The 25,000-nt window shown below is 46.8% G+C and overlaps 1 protein-coding gene across 2 annotated transcripts in view; it reads left to right on the top strand.

Annotated features, from left to right (window-relative positions):
- iqsec1b (IQ motif and Sec7 domain ArfGEF 1b) overlaps positions 1-25,000 on the top strand; it is a 114,582-nt gene that overhangs the window by 6,348 nt on the left and 83,234 nt on the right. For both annotated transcript variants that reach the window (XM_035520346.1, XM_035520345.1), the window contains exon 2: positions 21,502-21,537. In XM_035520346.1, the coding sequence (XP_035376239.1) occupies positions 21,502-21,537 (36 nt within the window). The remainder of the gene's footprint in view (positions 1-21,501; positions 21,538-25,000) is intronic.

The raw sequence follows: 25,000 nt of genomic DNA, 5'->3' as shown, positions 1-25,000 counted from the left end.
ATGCCGCCGTGCTGCATGACTTAACAGGTTTAGAGTTGGTGCTCAGCGGAAACCCTGCATCCGTTCCGTCCGCGCGTGCCAGAACTGAGGTGGACCTGCTCCATGGTGCTGCTCTAGCCGGGGCATCCTCTCTGCCTAGACCCAGAAGAAGCCCCAACCCCCCCCCCCCCCCCCAAAGCGTTACTGCAGTCCGCCCGTCATTCGGCCTGTGAGCATCCGAGCTTACGCGAACAACCAGCAGCTCGTATTAAACGAGAGCAAAAGGTGTGGTTAAAGTGCACAGCGTAGCGCTCCACCAGACTTGTCTGACGGTCCCGCGGGTCAGACGATGAAGACTCGTCTTTCGTGTCTGCCCCACCATACGCCGCTGGGCACGTTTTCCTACATCTGTGGCACGGGATAATTAAATATGTGAGCGGGAAAGTCTGCCAAATGGCTCTCGGAGTGTCGCAAAGAAGGGGGCTGTCTGCCGTGTGTGGTTTCCCTTCAGGAAGTAACACCACGTGCTGGATATGGAGATCGAGACCCCTGGTTGGCCGCGTGCGCTGAGCGTGCCCTGTCAGAAGCCCTTCTCGTTCACTGCGGTGCTGACGGGTCGGTGTGATTCGTTTAAGAGACTCCTGCCCCAGGCATCGATCGCGGTGTCCCGGCCATGGCGTTCATGTCTCGTTATGTGGGAATAAACGGGTTTTGCCGTCAGGTTTTACACATGCCCGGAGCCTCGACCAGGGGGACTCACTTCCGCCAAAGTTTCCGATCGAGGAGAATCACGCGCTTCCCCGTGCGGGAGAAAAAGCGTTTGAAGCAGAACCGCCCTCCACCGGGAAGCATCTTTCCGATCATTGGTGTCACTGTGCCGGTCGCAGTCGAGGACTGGAATATTGCGGCTAGCTGAAATCCGATTGTTTATTATTAAATTTGATAATTTGATCGGTTTCTCACCGATGCAGGCTCATTGATTGCTCGTCTCGTCGGTGTGAGAGATTGGCTGGAGAAGGCAGTCTCAGAGCCTCGGAGGCAGACTGGCGAAACCTTCAGAACACGGGAGAAGCTCATAGCCACGGTGTGCCGCGCTTCCGTGTCCATCCCAATCCTACTTCCGTCTACGCACTGCTGAAACACAGGCTGATTTAAATGCACTCTGATGGCATGTCACTTATTCGTCTGCTATTTCCTTTAATTTTAACGGAAGTGTAAATGTTTCAGCATGTATCTGCCATGATTCATTTACAGGTGGTGTGCTTGTATTTTTGTGTGTAAACAGCAGTGGTGAAACGTTGTCTGTGAAGGTTACTTGTTGAAATGTAAGTGCTTGCCTCCGAGAAAATTTGGTGCAGTACAAATCTGATACGTGTATAATATTTTATGATTCTAAATGTGGCGTTGGTGCAAGAAACAGAACTCTGGTGAAGATGTGATCTGTATGAGGGTTTCTCTTCTTCTTCTGTGGCAGTGACCTCTACGTGCTCCGTTACTGTCCGGCAGGGCAGCGCTGTGCAGAGCAGGTCTTGCTTTGTGGCAGTCTTGCACCGTTCTCACTGGAACTCCAGGACTCACCGATGCAGAACGACACAGTTGGCCCCTCCCGCCGTATTCTGTTATCTGTGCTGCACACAGTTGTCATTCCTATAATGTGGTTTGCCTTCCCAGTGTTGAGTTTCCCCCCAGCATCTCTCGGGATTTGGGACTTCGGAGAGTTTGCTGTAGGACTGCTTGCGGCTTTCCACTTGACAGCGTTCTCAAGTTGCGCAATTATTGCGCGTGCTGTTTCTTGGCAGGAAGCTGTCACCCTCGGCAGGAAGCTGTCAGCAGCGCCCAAAGTGTACTGTAACCTAATCCACAGTGTACTGTAGCCTAAGCCACAGTATACTGTAGCCTAAGCCGGTTTACTGTAGACCAAGGCAGTTTACTGTAGCCCAAGCCACAGTTTACTACAGCCTAAGCCAGTTTACTGCACTCTATGCCACAGTTTACTGTAGCCCAAGCCGGTTTACTGTAGCTCTAGCCACAGTTTTACTGTACACCAGGCCAAGGCCATAAGATACTACACAAAGGTAGTATCAAGACCAATCATCCTAGTTTTGTTGCCAGTCTGCAGACTTGTGTGTGTGGTCCAGGTTCCCGTGTGCCGTCATCCCTCCGGATCCGGTCCACAGGCTGTACTAGACACCGTGGGACTCGTGTGTTGTTGGAGGGAGGGAACGTTCTGTTGGCCAGATGAAGGACGTTCGTCATCCAGATGGTGCTGACGACTGTAGACATGACCCAGAGAACACACACACACACACACACACCTAATCTTCCCGCAGTGTTAGCTCCCTTGGCCTCTGTTAGCACATTCCTGATAGCCCTGCAGACATCACCATTCTAGTTCAGTCATTTCAGCTAAAGCTTAAAAAAATAAAAATTAAAAAATCAAACAACGATTTTTGATTAAAAATGTTCATTTTCATTTATTTTTGCTCAATTTTATCGTTCTTTATAGTGTTTGGTATTAAGTTGTAGTTCATTTAGGTTCCACTGCTGCTCGATTGGCTCCGTCCTCGTACACACACACACGGAGTGCTGGTGTCGCACTTGGCACTTGAAACCCATCCCACCCTCCCAGTCTGCGCTCCAGCATCACACCAGTGACGGGTACCACGGCGACGTGACTGTTGGTGCAGGAGCGGCGGGCAGGTTTGGCTTTTCAAGGTCGTGATTGGTGGTGGCGGCGCTATGATGGATGGAACGTGGATCTCTTGGACTGGAAGTGAAATACAATACCGCTTACGCTTTCCATCAAAGGCCGGTAATCATGGCTTATTTCTGGCGTTGGCTAATGTATGTTCCTCTGAGCATTTTATTTGGTGTCGTAGAAATTACATAAAGATGTACAGATAATTCTGTGGCTTCATGACCCTGAAAGTGAGACAGACATCCAAACCGTTCACCTAATGGCTAATAAACAGCTTGCGTTGCCGCTCGGTAAATGCCAGCACTGGTCCGATGGTTCCTTCACAGGCTCGCTGAACACCAACAGTCAGACGTCTGTCCTTTAAGGTCACGTTGACCTTGAAGTGGTTTGCTGCAGTTGTTTAGGCTTGAATGCTGTACTGTTGGAAAATTGAGCCAGAACCAATAAGAATTCACAGAACACTGCTTTAAAAAAATAATAATTTTTTTCCCATATTGCCTTGAAATATCTGTGTGTCAAAAGATAACTGAGGGTTCGTGACTGTCAGAACGAAGACATGCTGATGGCGTCTATCAGATGTATTGATTATGGATCCGTTTGTCAATGGTTTTGTATCGCCAAATTCTTATGGCCTAAACCGTAAGATCGCTTATCCGTCGAGCAGCCATTTTAATCCGTAAACCTTCTGGCTGCTCCGTGCAGTGGCGCGTCTTTCCCACAGTTCACAGCTCGTGAGAACATCCTCCACTAATCTTTCTCTCGCGCTTCACTTACTCGGCAGCCTGCGCTGGGCCAGCCAGCTGGAGTTTTCAGTATAGTGCATTTCATGCGAAGAGGTCATTTAATGACCGTTACATGTACAAAAGTAAAGCATATAAGAGCATAAAATTATAAGAAAGTTAAAAAATAGCTAAAAGAAAAAAATAAGTCACTGGGGGTAGTGGTAGCTCAGTTGGTTAAGGGACTTATAACCGGAAGGTTGTTGGTTCAAGCCCCGCTGCTGCCAAGTCGCCACTGTTGGGCCCCTGAGCAAGACCCTTAACCCTCAATTGCTCAAGGTGTATTCAGTCGTAATTGTAAGTCGCTTTGGATAAAAGCTAAATGCCATAAATGTAAGTTTAAGAAGAAATTCCACAGTGATGAAAAACAAAACATTCAAAGAAACGGGATTCCCACCCCATTTTCCCAGTATCCACTGGTGAACCAAACCACGAGTGAACACTGGTTAGAGTGTTGGGACTGACTGATCCATCAGAGATGACAGGCGAGGCACTCTGTAAAATACCAGCGATCAATATCCCAGCGTGGCGCGACAGGGGCATGTTGTCTTTTCTTCCATACGGACGAGACATTATTTATCAAGATATCAATCATCGCGACACACACACTACAGTGGGTATGCCACGTCATCCCGCTTCTGTGCACCTAGTCACGCTCACGTTTGCGGAAACTCAGAAGCACATATTCCTAATAAGATGGAAAGTAACGTGATGGATCACGTATGCTAAACAGAACCTTATTCTAGGATTATGGGAGTTTTAGGAGCTCGTTGTGCTCTTTTATAGGCTGTTTTTGTCAGCTCTGCACAGCACGAGCTCACGTCTGCCTTGTTGGCAGAGGTTTTGCTGATAGCGTTCCAACTCCCGCCCTGATTCTGCCACGGATGTTTGTTTTTTGGGTTTTTTTCGCCCACAGTCGGAGAGAAGCCGTGCGACAGGCATGGCCCCCAACCTCTGAGTGACGCGACCGCTCAAGCATAGCTCCACCTCCGTGGAGTAGGGTTGGTACCAGTATGTTCCTTCTTTCTATTTGTCCTCGTTGCTCTGGAAAGTGTCTGACAGGAGGCTGTGAGCCGTGAGGGACAGGACAGATTAAATCTAACACTCGTGCGTATTCGCTAAATCGCAGCCTGTGGGTGGAGAGATTAGTCCCCTCTCTCCTCTCTCGTGTGCGCACACACACACAGACACACACACACAGACGCACAGACACACACACACACACACACACACACACACACACACACAGACAGTGTTTTTCGTTCTGAGTCTCAGGTGCCTTGCACAGTTCAGGGAACATGCGTGTACACACACACACACAGAGAGAGAGAGGGGGAGAGAGAGAGAGAGAGAGAGGGAGAGCTATCACAACCATGTTTCAGGAGTTTTGAGAATTTGAGTGGACATGGAAAACTACCATTTATGAGAGTATAACCTCTGGTAGTAGTTTTCATTGTAATTTCACATGTAATGCAAACCCTGTTTTGCATGGAGAATTGAAAAGGTAGGTGAGTAAACATTTAGCATCACTATTTGTGCCAGAACTGAGACGTTAAGCAACAATTTACTTCGTTTCCTTATACACACCCAAGCTTTGCCCTTTTAAAGATCTGACCCATTCCTCTTAATAGTCTGGTCTTGGCACTCAGTGGCTCCTGCTACCCTGCTGTTGTGGACAGACCTAAGGCAATTCTCACAGTAATGAAGGGAGAGAGAGAGGAAGAGAGAGAGAGAAAGAGAGAGAGCGAGCGAGTGAGACAGTGAGTGTACTTCTTTAATTGCGGTAAAAAGAAGAATCTTAATTCTCCAGATCTCTCTGCGCAATCTCGCTTACATGCTGGGCAAATTTTCCATCATTTAAAAATGTTTTGGAGAGGAAAAATTCTGTCTCTGTATGAAATGTTTCAGTTTCAACCTGTCCAGAGTGATGACACACTTATTAGATTTGAGGGACGAAGGGAAAAAATCAAATTGTAGATCGTCAAGAGGCATTGCCTACGATAACTCGGAGTATGTACTGTGGGCGGGACCCTGGGGGCGGAGCCTGGGGGCGGGGCATATGTAGGCCACTGCTTTTGTTCTGAGAAGATATCTGATGGTGTTTCGACTCAAAGGCTGGTGTGGCTTTAAGTCTTCAGTAAGTAGCCCTGTTGCACTTGGCCAGATGTTTCAAGAGTAAATGATCGTCAGATATTCAGTCTGTGTGGCCACCATCATGAGGAACCATACCGCAGTGGTGCTCGTCTCTTTGGACACACTCCCCCCACCACAGCTGCTCTGGGCGAGGTCGCTTCGGAGGACGTCTCAAGGAAGCCGACAGATTTATCGCGCGCTGCCTTTAGGGCAAAGTACCTGTGCGGCTCGGAGGCACTTGCTGAGCATCAAATCGCCAGAGCTTCTGACTGTAAACGTCACCACAGAGCAGAGCTTTGTGGGGATCCGCCATCTATTTTGAGAGGGCGTCATTAACACACGACCTGCTCACGCCCGTGAGTTTAGGCTGGCCCCTGGAGGCCTGTTAGGAAAACTGTGGGCCCTTGAGTTGCAACTTGATGAGGAATCAGAGAAGCGGTTCAGATCATTTGCAGGAACCTTTCTAAAGGCTCTAAACGTTACAGCCAGTTTGGTACGCTTGCCTCCAGCTGGGTCTGGAATGGATCAAACCGAGCAGTCGTGCTCTTTGTTTTCTGTTTTGGTAACAGTGCACACTAAGCTCTTTGCACCAGACCAAGAAAACAGCAGCTGAGCACAGGTGGTGGTGTTCTTGTTGTTGCTGTTGTGGTTGTGGTTTTTGTTATTGTTGTGCTTGATGTTGTTTTGTCATTGTTGTGGTTGTTTTTGTTGTTTATATCCATCTGTGAGTTGGAGTTTTCTCTTCTCCTACGACTACATCTACAACTGGTCTTCTCTTCTGCGTTCTTAAAGCTGTCCGAGGTAATCCGTTGCCTTCGCTCTTGTTGTCTACGTGCGTGACCCGATGCGCTAGCTCTCGACCTTCCTGCATGCCGAGCGACGCACATACCCCACGGGCTGGCGTTTAAGCGTGTGACTGCTCGCGCTCCGCTTCGCCTCGACGCTAATTACTTCCTGATTAATGAGGATCGTTAAGCAGGTTAAGCAGACGCACGCTGGGATGTGGCGGCCTCACGGGGAGACGTGTCCGGATGCGGAACACGACCAGAAGTCCGTCTGGGGAAATCGGATCCCGGACGGACGTGTTCACGTTTTTGTTTTTTGTTTTTGTTTCCATAGGTCTCTCGTAATGCGCAATGAGACGGTAGGCTGTTTACCTACATGGACTGCTGTAGCCTTTCACAGGACTATCGGAGCAGGGCACGTGCTCCACCTATGCTGACGTCACGTGTTAATTTCGAATAACCAACCTTCTGTCTGACATTTGGTCCCGCAACTCTACGGGTGTCACGTTTTCAGTGCCTGACTGATACTAAAGTGACCAACAGGCATGTGAGCGTCGTTACGACGGGGCTGGATGATGTTGGTCATTACGTCTGAAATCCGTCATGTTCTGAAACCGAGCACCGAGTCTTCTGCCTTCGGGGAGAGTCTGGCCTGACCACGTTGATGGTAAATACTACTGCCTCAAATTCAGCCCACTGAGTCAAAGCTTGTTGCCTTGAGGTGATGAGCAGGTTCTGAGTGCACCTGCTAAATCGTTTGAAGTCCCGTGTGTAAGCAAATGCAGGTAAAGCAGTTGCATTTTGGTCTGAAGTCCAAGTCCGAAGGAACAGTTTCGGACATTTTTCCTTTTCCAAACAGCCAGCAGGCAGGCAGGATTCGTTCTGGAATGGCCGATGGAATTAATCCACTTGAATGTGTTTACTAGTGTGCAGGCACTAATCTGTGCTAATGAGACATGACTGGCAAGGTCAGCAGCTTTGGCAAACCCCCTGCTCACACTCCTGACCCCCCCAACACACACACACACACACACACACACCAGCAGACACACACACACACCAGCAGACACACACACACACACACCAGCAGACACACACACACACACAGACCAGCAGACACACACACACAGACCAGCAGACACACACACACATACACACACACACACACACACACACCAGCAGACACACACATCAGGCATGCATGACTACTCCAGGGGATTCACTGCCAATTTCCAGTACATTCTTAGTTGGGCTTTAAGCTGTCTTTCACCAGTGAGATTGCACATGGACTTGTGAGCATGGCGTTTCCTTTAAAGTCAAGACTATGACCTCACTGCGCTTTTTTAATTTGCGTCCTGTTGTTTGTACCAGCCTCAGTCAGAAGTGCCTTATCTCCAGACTCCGTGTGAAGGTTGAGGCAGCGTAGAGACCCGGGCCTCAACACTGGTGGTCCTGAACCTGATAACGGGACTCCAGTGGCGCTCTGCAAGCCACTGAACACCAATAAAGCAGCTTTGCCCCTGGGGGTGTTACCCGCCCATAGCAACGACCTGCTGGATAGTGACCCGCTCATAGCAACCGCCTGCCGGATAGTGCTTAAGAACTTTAAGCACATTAGACTGTGTGTTTGGTAATCACTAGTGCAAAATCAAAAAAGAGTGAGACAACTCTAAAAAAATGTCCTTAGTTTGACCTGTTCCCTGCTCATGCTTCCTGCTGATGACTTTAATGAGGTCCGCTTTATCCCTCATCCTCAACCACAGCAACCAGCAGGACACAATTATCCGGATTGTGGGAATAATATTTTTGTTTGTTTTGTTTTTCAGTTATTCTTGTTTTTTTTCCCACCAGAATATGTTTCTTGCGTACAGTCTCAAAAAAAACAAGCTCAGTAAGAAATGTCAATTGCGGTCTACTGTTTTAAGAGCTAAACACATAGAGGTGACGGGTTGTAAACAAATCCAAATGATGACCCTGAATGTTAGTCAGCTTGCAAACTAGAATTCGAGAGCAATACATACATTTTAAACTCAGCGCAATTTTGCCACTGTAGATTTGTGATATTAACAAAAATAAATAAATGAAATATGAACTGCCTAATCTAAGTGGAAATCTAAGTGGCTTCACTGCAGTGACCCAGCGCCGCGCTGCGTTACCTGTGTGGTCTGTACCGTATTTATTCCCCTCTGCACTGTGTTGGACCGTCTGAGCTTACGAAGCTTGGGAACACATCTGCCCGTGAATCCATGGAGCTGCCAGTCGTCCAATTACTTTTGATCCCTCCTGCGATGGGAAGTCTGTTTATAGGAATGCCGGGATCGCTGCACGGCTGACTGAGCGTAGGTGGGAGCGCTGAATTAAAGGCTGCAAAGTCTGCACTTCCGCCCGTGCGCTCATTATTTCATTCCCAGGTTCGGCAGAGCGGAGCCAAAAGCATCCATGGCATTCTGTGGCATTCCGGCCACTGTCCGGTCTCGCCGCTGCGGTGCTCTGGTTGCGTGATGGCACGTGATTCAGTGGGTCTTTTACTGTTTACTACAGTGTAATAAACCCAGATGTGTTCACATGTTCAGGTATGTTCGTATGTGACAGTTTGCCTGTCTTGTCTGCGTCAGATCCTGATCATGTTGACTCAGAGCTGTGTATGTGCGCGTGCATATACGTGTGTGTGAACGCGTGTGTGTGTATGTGTGTGTGTGTGTGTGTGTGTGTGTGTGTGCGTATATTTATGCATTTAGGACTAAACAATATTGAAGGGAAAATGTCTCATTGTGATTTTAGGTTTTTGTGATTAACATTTGTTTAGAATATGGTGACAGTACAGGTATTGTGATGGTGATAGTGAACACGTGGTTTGATTTTATTTACGTGAATTCTTCAAAATAGCCATGTGCTGGGCTGTCTGTGTGTGTGAGTGTATACATGCATGTGCACGTTTAGGTACATGTATGCTGTCATTCTTGTGTGCATGCGTGTGTGTGTGTGTTGTGCACGCTTGTGTGTGTGAGCCTTTCAATCCCCTGGATTCAGCAGAACTATCCTCTCCAGGACACCCCGCTTTTGTTGATGAGAGGTCGGTCTAGCAGGGCGGTGACTCAGTGGCCGTTTGGATGGGCTTCACCTTTCAGTGTAGTGGTACTGCTTGGAATGCCCGGTGCAGAAATCGGCTCCTGCTGTCCACACAAGCGCCTCCGAGCGCCTCCGATCGCGTGGCCAATGCAGCCTTGCCTTTTAGGTCAGCATGTGCAAATGCACCTGACTGTAGTACAGCAGGCTTTCACTTCTCTCTCTCTCTCTCTCTCTCTCTCTCTCTTTCGCTGTGTGCAGGTTGAGCATGCCTGCTTCCTGTGATTGATAATATCCCTCATTGTTTGTGCCATTTCATCATCTTCCTGGGGAAAACCCCATGTAGGGACAGTCTGTGTGCTCGGAGCACCTTCTAATGGTTAACACACACACACACACACACGGGGAGCAAACAAGCCAAAGGAAGCATACTTTGTTTTGGACATACGTTTTGGTGCTGGCCATTTTATAGTCCTGGTTGGTGAGGTGAGACTGACACACCCTTAGCACACACTTTCAGCACAAACACCTTCTAAAACCTCATCACTAGTACTTGGTGTACCAGTACTTAGACTAGCGCTTAGTTTTTTCACACAGACTAAGGTTTGCGAGTCAGCTGAGCTCACGGGTGAGCAGAGAGGGCACAGCTCTGTTCATCTGTTCCTGAATACTTCCCCTGCTCTGATCACCGCCACGTGAGCGGGCCACACACACACACAGGAAACTGCGCAGGAAGTGAGGTCACTACTGCTGTGTGCCACTGGGAAGCAGCTCAATGCCCGGAAAAGAGAGGTGCCTGAGATAAGTGGACCGGAAACATGGGCATCCGTTATCTCTCTCTCTCTCTCTCTCTCTCTCTGAGACACCTGTATTCAGTAAACATGTGAGGGGCTTTCTATGGGACACAATTCCATAGAAAGGGAAGGGTTCGTGATGAAGGCTTCACACCGACCTGAGTGCCCGTAACCTACGACGCCCACTCTGCCATGTTTAAAATGCCAGTCCGTGCTGTGGTCAAGTTCTGTGCTCGGCACTGTACCTGGAACTGTTATACGCAGTGCATGGAAATGCGTGGCTTTTAATATCACGGTCTAGAAACCGTATTATGCCATCATCAGAAATCCGTCACCTTGCTTCTAGCTGCCTGCGTTAGCACGGGGAGAATAATGATACCGTACACGACGCAGCATGTTTAAAACATCACCGTGCCTTCTACTGCAGTGTTTTAGTATATGAAGACAAATAGCGCCACTGTTCCTCACTTATAGGGAAGAAAGAAATCCATCTGATTTAGCACATCGCTTAGCAACCCCCCCCCCCACCCCCACAGGGCCGACTGGCGCGCCACGACGGCACATTAATGGCGCAGTATTTCCACTGTGCTTTTCTCCTGTGCCATCCATCCATCCATCCATCCATCCATCCATCCATCCATCCATCCGCTCTGCCAGTGCGAGTGCAACCTTCATTGAATCCTGCGAATAAGGCCCTTCATTGAATCCTCGCGCCGTTCGTGTTACTCGGCGCTCCCTTCCGTGCTGGGACTCGGTGCGTCCGGAGTGCGTCCAACCCCCTAGAGAAGAGTGGAAGGTGAATAAATCTCTTTGGCCTTTCATCTGGCCCAAGGCTCCTGCTACTGGCCAGTAACCGGCGAGGTTACGGCTACGGCTGGGCGCAGGGGGGGGGGACATGGGGCCTAGGGCGATGCGAGTCGAGGCCGAGTCGAGGCGGTTGGATGGTCGCATCACCGGGCAGAGCTCGAACTCACCTACCACTCACAGCCACGGCCAGTGCAGATAAATCATCTCTTCAGCACAAACAGCCACGCATGTATTGTGCTGTCTGTTTGTTATCAATGACTAAGAAGATGACAGACAAACGCACTGAGGCAAGTGACTGTTTAAAATTCTTAAGAATATTGTGTGCATTAAACCCAGAGGACATGAGGTGAAAACCCTCAGAAACATGTCTCCAACCATCATGTCTCCAACCATCATGTCTCCAACCATCAGGTCTCAGCAATTACATTTGCTGGTGTTTGTTTTGCCAGTGTGAAGGAAAATGCAGTCTTCAATATAACATGACGCATGGCCTGTGACGACAAGTGGCCGGTGATGAGATCAAAGCAACGCAATCGGCAACACCATCAAGTGGCTTTTATGTTTTCTAAAGACCCACCAGGGAATACAGTGCCACACTTCTGACCCTTCTGTTACTCTGACTGACGGAGACTGTCCTGTATCTACCCTCTTGTGAGGTACCACCTGCAGCCTGCAGTGCAGATGCTTTGTTCTGGTTTCCAGCGTGTTCTCACAGCTTCTTCCGCGGGTCGTAATACAGCGTCTCGTCTGAAATTGCAGATTGCCGATCGCTGCCTTAATGGCTTCCATTTCACGCACTTTACCTTTGGAATGAGAAAGAAATCCAATCCTGCGTGTTTTCCCAAACACTTCGGAGCAAACGCTTAAGTAAACCCAGTAAACGTGGGCTGTGATTACGTGCCGTTATCTGTCCTCCTGCGCTGCGTGACCACGCCTTAAACTGCACGGCGTCCCTGAGCCGCTCGTGTACACGCAGATGCTCCCTGTAGGGGGCGCACATGAGCAGAGGATCAGCCTGCATGACTAAACTCATTTAAAGTGATTACTACCCACTGGACAGCCTTTAATGAGGTAGTGCGTGACGGCTTAGAGCATCACACATGCGCTCCACGGCTTCCCCGTGCGGAACACGGGGACGGATCTCGCGCGAAAACACTGGATAACGGACAACTGTGTATGTGTCGTGCACGTAACGTAAGGAGTTCACCCTGGTTTATCTCCTTGCAGGTTTGACAGTTAATCAAAGCCTGAATGATTGTCTGTCATACAAATATCAATGAAAGTTTGCAGAGGTTTTGTCTGCTTTCATGTTTATTAGAGGTTCCCTCCAGAAGCAAAAGGATGTCAGTTGTGTTTTGAAATGCTGCGTGCATTCCCAGGTACATCACAACTGGACGCGCAATGTGTTTCTTTCACTGGGTCGATACGGGGACTCTTTATGTTGACATTCTCCTTCCATTTTCAACCTAAATTGTCCTTCAAACTTCATTGTAGGAGAGCAAGTTAAAATGGGAAAATTACCCCTCCTGCTTCTGTTGTATTGATCAGTCAATGGAACAAGAGTATATACGTGTTTATAGAAGTCTGTTCCGTGTTAAGTTTGATTGCATTAAATGTTTTTCTGTAGCAAATGCTACTTGAAAATGACTTCCTCTTATGAGGCAGAACAGAAACGCACTGTATTTTTTGCTCCCTTTGTGAAATTGTGGGTGTGGGTGTCTTTTGTGTGATGTTCGTCTAAGCCGTCTTGAGTTCATTACCCTAATGATGTGTGATATTTGCCCCTGTTCAGCATCACCTCTGACTGTAAATAATAGCGCAGACTCCCAGCTGCAGGATGACTCCGGCTGAGCCCCTTTATGGAAGGCGGAATAATGAATGTCCCGGAAAGCCGTGGCGTGACCTCGCCACTCCGCGTGGCACCCCGGAACGCCTTAAAACACGCTTTCATGTTGGCGCTGACGGTGCCACTCTCTTCCTGCCTTGCCCCAGGTTTCGGCTCTCCGCGTGTTCCCACGCTGGCGTTCCGCAGCCTGCCTCGTTACGGCTGGAGCCTTGCGGAGCGCTGGCACGCCGTCCCTCCCGTAAATCAGCCAGGGCTGCCCGCTAGAGGAATCCATCGTGGCGGGAATGGAGTGGGCGCGAAACGTCTGGCGGATGCCGGCCACGTATGCTGTTGCTTTTGCTGTCTTCCCGATCCGGACGTGTTTTCCGTCCCGCGCACACGTCACCCTGGCTGGGATCGGACCACGGTAGCCAAGCAAGCTTTTCCTTTGAACAGCGGCTGGGCTCCGGAATCGATAGAAATCTCACTGGCATTAAGCAGGAGGGTTATGTGTCCACGTTGCCCCCTCGAGGGGCAGACCCGGCCGCCGTCCAGGAGCGCAGGACCCTGTGTGCACTGCAGCAGTGTGTTTTTACGGTATATTTGTGTACCGTAAGGTCCATATTCACTGAGTGCTTGTCCTGTGTCCTCCCTGCTGACCACCTGGTTGGCCTTGCGTGGTGTCAGGACAGTGGAATGGGAAGCCATCTTTATATCTTTATTTCATATCACTTATTGATTGTTGTGCTCTTGGCTTTTCTTGGCGTTTCTGTGTTCTGGGTGTTTATTGCTCCTGTGGTCCTTGTACTCTTTGTTTATGTTTTGTTTACGTGTCAAGCTGCCGTGTTCTCCCGTTTGTTACAATAAAATGCAAAAAAAAAGGGAAGACCAATCTAAAGTCTGTGGACAAAATCAGTTTCCAGGAAATGTCCCTAGTCAATTTTGGGACAAGTTTCCAACAGCAAAAAAAAGTACACGTCCACTGCTATCGACAGTTTTAGTGTGGTTCCTCTGTCCCGCCAGCGCCAGTACCAGAGCTCAGGCTTACCCAATCACCAGAGAGCTGATGCTCGCTTCTTGTAAGACAGAGAGAGTATCTTTATTCAGCTGCTCACCGAGGCCGGGCCGTCTCCTCTCTGTGACGGGGTCTCTCCCCTCACTTTCAGGGCTTTGTTTTGAAACCTGCCGGCGCGCTGCTCAAGGGAAGACATCTTGGCGTCAGAGCCGAGCACGGCCGCTTCGGCTCCGAAAACGTGCCGCCGGCGGCCACAGCGAAATATGAGTCACGTCAGACATCCAGAAAGATGTATACAAAAAACAAACAAACAAAAAACCCCAAAATAAATAAACCAACCAACCTCTAGATGCAACTTAAGAGGAGGAATGAGGTGAGCGCAGATGCTGAGAGAACAGGGCAGGCGAAGTCAAGTTTTAAAAGGGGAACGTCTGGGAGAGGTTGAGGTCAGGTGGGCCGGCGTTTACGCACTAGGACAGCAGATGACGCGACCTTCACGCACCACCACCTGGGAGCCAAGAGGTAGAAAGCTGGAGCAATAGTGATGGGGATTCTCAGAGTTAGGAGGGAAGGAGACCATGGGAGGGTTCAACAGTCATAGTCAGAAGCTTCTTCTGAATGTGGGTTAACGCCAATAGCCAGTGAAACCTTTAGAGATGTCAAAGGCCGTGGTGGCAGCATTTTAATAGTCGGGAGAGTGAAGAGGAGTATGGGTCAAAGACTAATCCCCTGAGGTTAACGCCCCGTGTAACGGTAGCAGACTCGTGTTTGCAGATGGCAACCAAAATGATGTCTGCCAGTGAGGTCAGTGAAGATCAGAGCCAGGCAAGTTAAAAGTCTCTATTACCAACAGCTGAGAGACACAACACTAGATATGTTTTCAGTTCAGTAATTAATGTTTAATGTGATTTCTGTAGTATATATTCTGCTCTTGGATTTTATTCTTTGTCTTTGTTTATTGTGCTGTTCTATTTTATTTATGGTTTAATACTTGTATTTTATCTACATTTATTCCATTAATTATTTCTTAATGTATCTTTCTCTAAAGCACTTTAAAATGTGCAATAATCATCATCGTCATTATTATAAAATGTGCAATAATCATCATCATCGTCATTATTTTTTTTTTTTATTGTTATTATTAGTAGTAGTAGCATTAGTATTATTAATATTGTACATTTTATAGAAAAGTTTACAAATAGCTAATGAGAGTAATGCTTCTTTTTCTTACTGTGGTACATGCACCACTGAGACTCAGGTGTCAGCAGAGTGCAGCTGTGCAGTAGGGCATTAAACAGTGGCTGCAGTACCATGTACTGTACGGAAGCTGGACTGAGTAGGTCCACACAGCTGCTAGTCAGTGGAGTTTAGAACGGCGGGGACATATCCCAACACTCTTAACTAGGAAAGGTAGATCGAACACGACAGATTAATGACACAACAGACGTTTCCTGAAAAACACGCCGACGGCCAGATCAAGTAGTTATGCCTTAAATTCAGAAATAACATCTGGGATAAGATTACGTGAAATGTATCATAATACATTTTTTTGTTTTCCCCTCCGACGATCGGTCAAGCGTACTCGGCGTTTGCCGGGTACGTTCTCACGTGCCGGACGCTCCACTCCCCCACTCTGGAAATGGGATTGTCTTTGAGCTGTAGGCTCCGCGGGGGTGGAAAGTTTAAGTTCATCACCCAGCCAGATTAAACAAGCTCTAATGTAATCAGGAGGAGGAGGAGGAGGCAGAGTGGAGGGTGGCTGAATCTAGGTGACCTTTAGACACGGCTGACTCGAGTCAGCCAGGCCGCACGGAAGAGCCGAGAAGTGTGGCCCCGGCACCTCTGAGATTATGAAACACACGTATGGTGATGCGATTGGAGGTTTGTGGAAGATGTTGTGGCCTGAAGCTACAGATAAATCATTAGTATTGTTACTTTCTTTTTAAAGTGTAGTTAACAGTGTTGCAAGGTTGGATGATCAGGTCAGTTGATTAAAAAACTGCATTTCAGCCATTTTATGCTTAATAGGTTTTATGATTTAAACTGACCGGTTTGCCCGAATTTAATACAAAGCCTGAACTGACTGAATTGATCTCAAACATGAAAGACTGTGTCGGAGCCTGTTGTGAAGTGTCACGGAACCTTCTAGCATGGTGTCCTCTGCGCAACCTCGTTCTCCAGGGCTCATTTCTGCTCTGTGCTTCAGACGGAAAGTGCAGAGAGTTTGTGTAATGTGGCGTCTTGCAGGGGATGCAAGATGGTGTCACTTAATGGCTGCATTTTACCTGAATGTTCACATCTTTTTATTCATGATGATGGCATGTTGGCTGCAGTCACACTGGAAGGATGCAACCCCCGCCCCCCCATGAACTGGTCACAGCCTACGATGTAAGAATACTGGCAAAAAGGAATTAGGAATTAGTTGGGGTTTTTTTAAGGAAATCCAATGCATAGCTTTACTGTCTGTTGTTTGTTTGCAGTTCTCCTTGTTGTTTTGTTTTGTTTTGTTTGTTTGTTTTGCCTGACTTGGTTCGAGCCACGAGCCTTGAGAACAGTGTTGGAGTGAATGTGCATAAGGAATTTTGTTTGTCACGCAAAATACGTAAATGAATTTTGTTTTTATAGATAATATTCTGAAAGGCACCCCCCCCCCCCCCCAGCACAATGGATCCTTTGTCATGGCACAGGACATCTGTGACCAAAAGCCAGTGACCTGGAGAGAGATTTCCTAATGGAGGAGAAGTGAAGCTTCCTTGGCTCCAGCCAAGATACTCTTCTCTTTAGTTTTTCCTTCCTTTGCGTGCTGGAATCACTGCAGTTACTGAGCAGGCTTGAGCCCAAGCTCACCTCCGTGACGCCGGTATACAGTCTGGCCGTAGGGAGGCGTCTGGCCGAATAAGACCGCAACTCCGCCAGAGGCCGGAACACTAAAGCTCCGAAGCGTGAGGGAATCGGAAAGAGTTGCGGCTGATCCGAAATGATCCAGAACCCACACGGGCCTAAAAAAGCCATGAAAAGTCCCTCTCTCTCTGTTCGGGTCAAACATATTTCACTTGTTCAGTTTTAATCCATAGATCAAACAGGCATTCTAATAATAATTTTGACATATATATATATATATATTTTTTTTTTTTGCCTGGTGCTGTCCCAGTACCTAAGGTGCGTTTATTTGAAATAGAACACACATAAGGCTGTTGTGGAATGGGAAAAGATTTATTTTCACTTCAGGGCCCATTTGCTTTGTTCTGGGCGTCCCGTGCGGTTACCGGAGGCGGCTGGGAGAATCTTTCCTTGCCGCACGATTAATCGTACATTAAAACAGCTGAGTCACCCCCTGCTACCGAGGCACCATTAAAGCACCTTGTACAGTAGAAATATTAAATGTGTAAGTGTAAGGATGCAGGGACAGCCGATCCAATTTCTTCACTCTGTTCTGACCAGTCAAAATTCAGAAAAGCAAGACGGTTTTTGTTTTCGTCCTTTTAAAAGGTTTGAAGGCTCAGAATCACAAAGGTGCCGGAAGTTTGAACTTTGGAAACAGGTTTAGAATCTGCGCATACTGGAAGACGTTTAGCTCAAAAGGGAACCACTTCCTCCCTTTGGGCCAGCGCTGGAGAAGATTAAACACGAATATGAAATGTTAAAGAAAAAAACAACAGATTCGTTATTCTAATTAAGACACCTAAAATCTTCTTCAGTCAAAAAACCCCCAAAAACAACAACCATGCTCTCAACAAGGAGAAGAAATGTGTAATAAATCGGCATTCCCGAGTGCTCGAACGCCCAGTTGGTTAACAAAACTGTAATTATCTTAATCCCCCTAATTCATCTGGAGGCGAGGTGGAAGCACCAGTGTGGTGGTGAGAACTGTAGTTACACCTATTGTTGTCTAATTTCATCAATCACTGTGAGTGCTTTTTCCTGTTTAGTGTGATGCACTTATCATGCACGCGTAAGTGTCCTGTTTACAACATCTGTTTAACACAGTCACGTTCGTGTAGAGCGTCCTTTTCTAACCGTTAGTCTGGTCTGCTGGGATTGGGTGTTGTCCCGTGGCCTGATCGGGTAACAGGGGTTGCTGTGATGATGATGATGATGATGATGATGGTGAAGATGGGATTGTTCTTTCAGCTGTACAGGATTGCCATCTTTCCTGTTAAAAGGAGGGCTTTTAGTCCGAAAAACCCCTATTTGAAGAAGGATTTTAAGTCAGGGCAACACTGCAGGATAATTCCGTGCCCCGACATGTGACTGTATTTCTAAGAAATGATCTGTAATGCATACAGAAGTTTTGATTTAATTGTATACACAAGCATGTCAGGAGAACAGTCTCCATGGTGATGAGTGACCCTGATTGACCCTGATTGGACCTCGACTGAACCTCAGTGATTTGGGTCCTCATGACCTGGCACTTTCCAGTAACCGAACAGACGTGTTGCTTTTCTTACTGTGCGGTTGAGAAATTCTTCGAGACAGGATTTTATTTTATTTTTTAAACACTTCTCTCAAAAAGATTGTTTTTGCCTTTGTGAGTGTGGTTGAGTATGTGTGGTAATATGACCAACAGTCCTGCACGCATACTGATCTGCTGTGTATGTCCAATTACACGTACATTTACAGGGATTTGGGAAAGTTTGAAATGGCTCGTGCTAGGCAGCATACCTCATTATCTGCAGGTTATATTTGTCGTGTGTAAAGTTGAACAGAAAGTCTCGTCGCTTGAGCTTTTGTACCTGGAGGGTGTTTTTTTTTCCCCTCCGTGTACCGCAGGGCTGCAGACTGATGATGGAGGGACTTTAGTCCCAGACGTCTGTTCTCAGACCGCAGGCGGATGTGGCTGACGGGGCCGTGAGGCTTCGGAAGCTACAGTGTTAGCTTTGCACGCGTCTTACACTTCCAGACTTTTTGTTTGATTGTTTGTTTGCTCATTTATTTTGGAGAATTGCTTGTTAGCGACTGGTTACAGCAATGCTTTGATGACTTTTCCTGATTGGTGTGCAGAATGAGAGGTGTCAAGATATCAGAGCATTTTAAACTTTTCATTATCACAGCCAAGTGCGTGGAGTTAGCCAGCAAACAGCGATTTGATCAACAGAGGATAAAAACCCACTTTACGTTTAATGTCAAAGTCAATATTCCAGACTGGCACGGAGTATTCCTGGCATTGTGCCGCTTCTTTGATTGCCTAGATAAGACTGCGTCCCTCGGCAACGCTGTCATGTGAGACCTTTGATGTTCCATTGTTGAATGTTGAGTTATTTTTGAAGCTTATTTCTTTGGTAATCAAGTTTTAAACATATTTCCTTTTAATTGGGTTAGTAGTTTGTGATAATTTTATGCATTGTCCAAATCACTAGAATGCACAAATGAAAGATTCCGAATGTCTGCTGTTTATGGATAGTCTAGACCTCCTGCTGAGGTGCAGAAATCTCCTATTTCTCAGTTTTCCCAAACCTTCCAAGTATCCTAAGAAGTGCTGTTTGTTAACCTTGGAGTGGCATTATGTGCTTAACCCCAAGCTAACAGAACCAGCTGACTGTTTATATCCAAGACAGAGGCTTCTATTTCAAGCGTTACGTGACAGTCACTCATTTCAGATACGGTGCTAAACGATTCGAGAGCAATTGCTGAGAAAGTCAAGTGCAGTTATAAAATCTCCTTTAAAGTGCCTCGGTTTAATACAGGGGATTTTCAAAGAGATGAATTTTCAGTAGGCATTTGATGACAGCATGGGACTCTGCTGCTTTTACAGTCAGTGGAGGTTCTTACCACCTGCTGGGTACCAGAACCGAGAAGAGTCTTGACGCTCATCCTCCATGAGTCTTGAAAGGTGGAGACTCAGAGATTCAGATGGGCTTTCGCTTACAGACAAGTGAGCTTGAGAAAGTCTATTTTTGTCCTGATGGACAAGGGCTGTGGTTTTAAACCTGATACGAGCAGCTGCAGGTAGCCAGGGGGAGGTTGGACTGAGAGGGGAACATTTGGGATGGGTGAGGGCCCTCTGGATCAGCTGCAAGGGCCTGACGGCATGCAAAGATCTCTCACCATGGTCTAAATTCCAAGACTGGCATTTAATAATGTGAATCTGGTTTGCATCTTTATTTGTATGTGTGTGTGTGTGTGTGTGTGTGTGTGTGTGTGTGTGCGCGCGCGCGTGTGCGTGTGCACACGTGCATTCGCTTGCGGGAGTGTGTGTGTGTGTGTGTGTGTGTGTGTGTGTGTGTGTGTGTGATAAATAACTTGTACATATAGTTTGTGTTGGACTCGTGTCTGGCTAGAGGTCACCTGAGGTCTACAAACCCAACGCAGAGCTCAGGACATCGCGGCTGCTTCTCTGAACACAAGCGGTTTAGCAGCGCAGGTATTTATTCTGACAAAGAAACTCTTATCGCAGGGTTGGCAAAGATGCACTTTACTGAGACACGTGTGCGTTGCATTTATTGTTTAACATGGGCAACCCAATCCGCTGTCCACTGGAGAGAGAGAGAAAAAAAAAAGGTCTTTCAGTTTGCAGAACATGTGTCCAGATGACATGCAGCGTGACGTTACAGATCCTTGTCGTCTCTCTGTATGGAGCACAAAGGACTCTCCCGTCTTTTCCTTTTTTTCAAAGACAAATGCCTGAAAGCGTCTTCAGATCCACGGCACAGCGAGCCTTCCGGGTACCTTTCAGTCCGCACTCACGGAACCCTATATCGGAGGTATATCTGGTGAATTATTGAATAGGTCATGAGGCAGGAGAAGCCCGAGGTGTTGGAACTACCAGGGGTGTGAATATTAGAACCCTCCATCACACAGCGAGAGCCTCGCATACCCACAATGCCCTTTGGGACTCGGCACGATATTAACTTGCAAATCACACAGCCGCAAACCATGTTGAATGGGATCATAGCAGGAACATGAATGCTGCCATTCCAGGAGTTGGGGCTCACAGGATTTTCACGCTGTGTCTTTCCGTTATCTGTTGTGGTCTTGTTTTTGTCAAAGCTATTTTTACCTGCATGGAGCGCAGTTCTGTTTCTCCTTGAATCGCGGGACCTCCATGCAGTGCAGAAGGTGTATTGCCTTGGAAGATACAGAGCAGATTTCTGGTTGCTGTTACACCAAAATGATTCCTGCACTTAGGTTCCCTTTCCCCCCAGAAAAAGCCCCTTCTGAACCATAAAATTGAAAAGTAGCAGGAAAGCAATAAATCTCATTTCAAAGTAATCTATATGAATTCAAACCATCAGTCCAAGGGAAGTACTTTATATTATGAGGACCAAAAGGCACTTGAGATTTCACGGGTCACTAAATGAAAGTCTCAGTAGCCAAGATATATAACGCATCTCACCTGAAATGACATCCAGTTTAAACTTTTTCCAGGCTGGATTTGCTGCTATTTTGCTTCAGTGCTGGTAAAGGAAAAGACCTCAGTGTCGCTAAAACATTTGTGTGTGGTGTATTTTAAAAATCAGACCGAGAGCAGTGATTAAAATCTCACAGCGTGGTATCTGCCCTTATGTTAGAAAGTGAAACAATCTATTCAGTTTATGCCTTGTGCATCTGTTTATATAACAGAGCCGTAGTAAAGTGTTTTTGTTGCTGTTCCTCACTGTGCTTTTCCTTTTGGCTTTTCAGGACGGAGAGTGAGGCCTTGAGAGTTTCCAATGTCAGGTAAGATGGAGCAGTATTCCCATATCTCCTAACATCATATTTCTACCATATATCATTCCAGTGGATATGTTCTTCATCATGACTTCAAGTCCATGCATGCATCTGTTCCATTTGGAGCATCCCTTGTTCTCCTGGGATGGCGGGGCATTTCGTGTTCTCCTGGGACGGCGGGGCATTCCTTGTTCTCCTGGGATAGCGGGGCGTCCCTTGTTCTCCTGGGATGGTGGGGCATTCGTTGTTCTCCTGGGATGGAATATTCTAGACTAGAGTTCTCCCAGCTATTGCACGCACGTGTGTGCACCAACCCAGCATCTGATTTTGTTGATGTTTGGTCACTGTGGAATTGGCTCTAGACAGTTGTAGGAGATTTACAGCGAAAAGAAAGTGTGTATATTTTTTCAAGTGTGTATATTTTGTTTGTCGTTTCAAGCATTCAAGCACGTTCCTCTGTCCTATCAAGTGTTTATCATTGTCAAGTCTATTTCTGTAGCCTAGTTGCCAAAGGTTTGGTCACAGGAAGGAAAGTGTTAGTCAATTTTATACTTCATGTACTGAAACATGTCACAAACAGCAGATCCCCCAGTCAACTAAAACTGAATGCCAGCTCGCCTCGAGTTCATGGCAGCAAGAAAGATTACGTTGGCATCTGTCTTCCTGACACTTCAGTTGGACACTGTGGACACTTCTGCCTATCAGAGCCGAGTCTGGGGATCCTTCAGCATAGTGACGGATGCACCCAGAGAGCAGGTCAATTGCTCAAAACAGCTAGTCCTTTTTTTGGGCGGATGTTTTATTGCGTTGCTTTTAAAGGCCTGATTAAGTGACGCTTCAGATTGCTTTCATGTTTCCAGACTGGAGACGGTGGGTAAAGCATGTCCGAGAGTAAACTGATGGACCCTGGACAACTGCTGTGTGTGCACATTAAATATTCAAGTCTAGAGACACAGTCAGGTTCTGACGTGAAAGCAAAGGTTGTTTTTTTGTTTTTTGTTTTTTTAGTTTGTTTTATTTTTCGCCCGTCCACCATAACTCCTCGGGCGTCTACCATACCCATGCCATCTCTTTTTGGACCAAACAGAAGACCAATGTTGTCTTGTTTGAGTTCCCCCATCATGCTGAGATTTAATCAGCCTGATAATTGCATGCAGTGCATCTGGTGGGGACCACGACAAACCCGAAGAAAGACTGACCAGCGCATGAGAGAACCAAGGCGTAAGGAGCATGTCCCTTAGACGGGAAAGACTGACCGGCGTGCGAGAAGGAGCATGTCCATTAGATGGGAACTGGACTAATGCAGCGACATTAGAGTCTCTGACGGACGGCGACTGCGTAGTCAGCAACGCATAGTCGTAATTACATGACTGCGCAACAGTAGGTTTTAATTTAATTTAAGTTTGAGAGGGCAGAGCTGTAAGTGGGAGGCGGTTAATAAGAGAATGGGGAGGGGTGTCAGCTTGGGTGTCAATAACAGAGAATAACTGTGGGGGGTGGTGTTGGGGGAGGGGTTACTGCTGCTGCTGCATTGTGTCTCCTCTCCATCTGAACCATGTCTAGTCATTTTTAGCACTCTTTGCTTATTCGGTTCTAGGCAGAAGAGCAAATTGACTGGGGGTTGTGGTTCCCTGTCCAAACGGTGGTAGAGGTAGGCTGGGTCAGCGTGTGGGTCCTTTGTCCAGATGGTGGTAGATGTAGGCGGGGAGAGGGTGGGGTTCCCTGATTTTGGCCTCTTTGGCCTTGAAGCCTTGACATCCTGGCAGGCAAGGCTTGGTTTCTGGACAGACGTGAGCCAGGCACACCTCACAGCCGTGGCGTGGCCAAGCCCAGCTTCCCCAGGCGACGTTCTGCCGTATCCTGGGAGATTTACCCAGCCTGCTTTAGGAAGGGTTGCCTGCTACCCAAGCCACTGCCGGATTGTTCTGACAGATCTAGAAATGTGTTCATAACTGAGCTAAAACTCCAGTGGAGATCGGTGTACATAATGAGAGCCCGGTGTTTACACACGGGTGTATAAACCCAGATCTTTTTGCTACTCTTATCTTGGCAGTCATGCTTCAATTATGAAATGTGACAGAAGATGGCGGTTAAGACGCACATCAGTGTTGTTTCAGCCACCGTCCTCATTTATTCCTCTGTAACGAGATGTTTGATGAGATGTTTGATGAGATGTTTGGCCACAAGCTGAACCTTTTGAGGACTGTTGTAGCACTTGTAGAGTTTTTAGAGCTTGTGTGTGTGTGTGTGTGTGTGTGTGTGTGTGTGTGTGTCTGTGTGTGTGCGTGCGCACACTTGTATGTGTGCATGCATGAGAGTGTGAAAACACTCAAAAAACTGATATCTGTGTGTACTGTTTTGCTTTCAAACATGATATTTCATATATTAAGTTTAATGTATATAAATTTTTGTAAAGGCATACATTATATATAGTTCCTTGTATATTAAAATGGTTACAATTCCATACAAAACAGAAAATATTGCTTCTTTTAAATAAAAAGATGAATTATTCAGGGACATCACCTAAAATTAAGCATCATAAAAATGACAAATTCAGTAAACTGGATCAGATCCAGCCTACTCCGATTACTCCGAGCTGAGAAAACTGAAGCTAAAAGATTTTTAAGAGTTGCATTTTCTCACATCATCTGGAGCTGGTGATGCTCTCAATATTGTAACTTATCAGACCGTTGCAGTTTTTGTAGCTCAACACACAGTGAGACGACAGCCAGGCTAGTTGTAACGCACGCTGTTGAGTGTTTCTGCTCTTGTTGTGTGTATTAAAGGTGTAGTTGTGTGATTGTGACTTCCGTGTGTGTGCTGTTAGACCTTCCTGTGGAGACTGTCTGTGGATACACCCTACTGTACTTCCTCCTCTTCCTCCCGTGTGTGTGTGTGTGTGTGTGTGTGTGTGTGTGTGTGTGTGTGTGTGTGTGTGTGTGTGTGTGTGTGTGTGTGTGTGTGTGTCTTTTTTGGACGTCTTTTACATTGTGTTCTTAGGACTGTATCCTTTTTGTTTTCTTCAAACACTCTCTCTCTCTCACTCTCATTCTCTATCTATCTATCTATCTATCTATCTATCTATCTATCTATCTATCTATCTATCTATCGATCTATCTATCTATCTATCTATCTATCTATCTATCTATCTATCTATCTATCTATCTTCTATTGTTAGTGTGTTTTCCAGATGTTTTCATCTCTGCTACAGCTATAGAGCTCTCTTGCTGTTTGTGTATGCGTGCATGTGTTTGTTTGTTTGTTTGTTTGTTTGTACTGTGCTAATCCAACAGTGTGTACTCTGCCACTTCCAACGTTAAATAGAAAGCTAGTCCTCTGGCTGTGGCCTTCCAGATATTGGGCCGTGTGTGTGGGTACCTTCAAAAAAAGCATTATCATGAAATTTGATACAGCCCAAAATACCATTTGCAAATTATATCTAATAAACAAAAAAAAAAAAAAAAAAAAGACC

Source organism: Electrophorus electricus, chromosome 20, assembly GCF_013358815.1.
Source record: "Electrophorus electricus isolate fEleEle1 chromosome 20, fEleEle1.pri, whole genome shotgun sequence".
In the NCBI taxonomy this organism is placed as follows: domain Eukaryota; kingdom Metazoa; phylum Chordata; class Actinopteri; order Gymnotiformes; family Gymnotidae; genus Electrophorus; species Electrophorus electricus.
The sequence above is the reverse complement of the archived record's forward strand: the minus strand, read 5'-3'. Positions and strand labels throughout refer to the sequence as shown.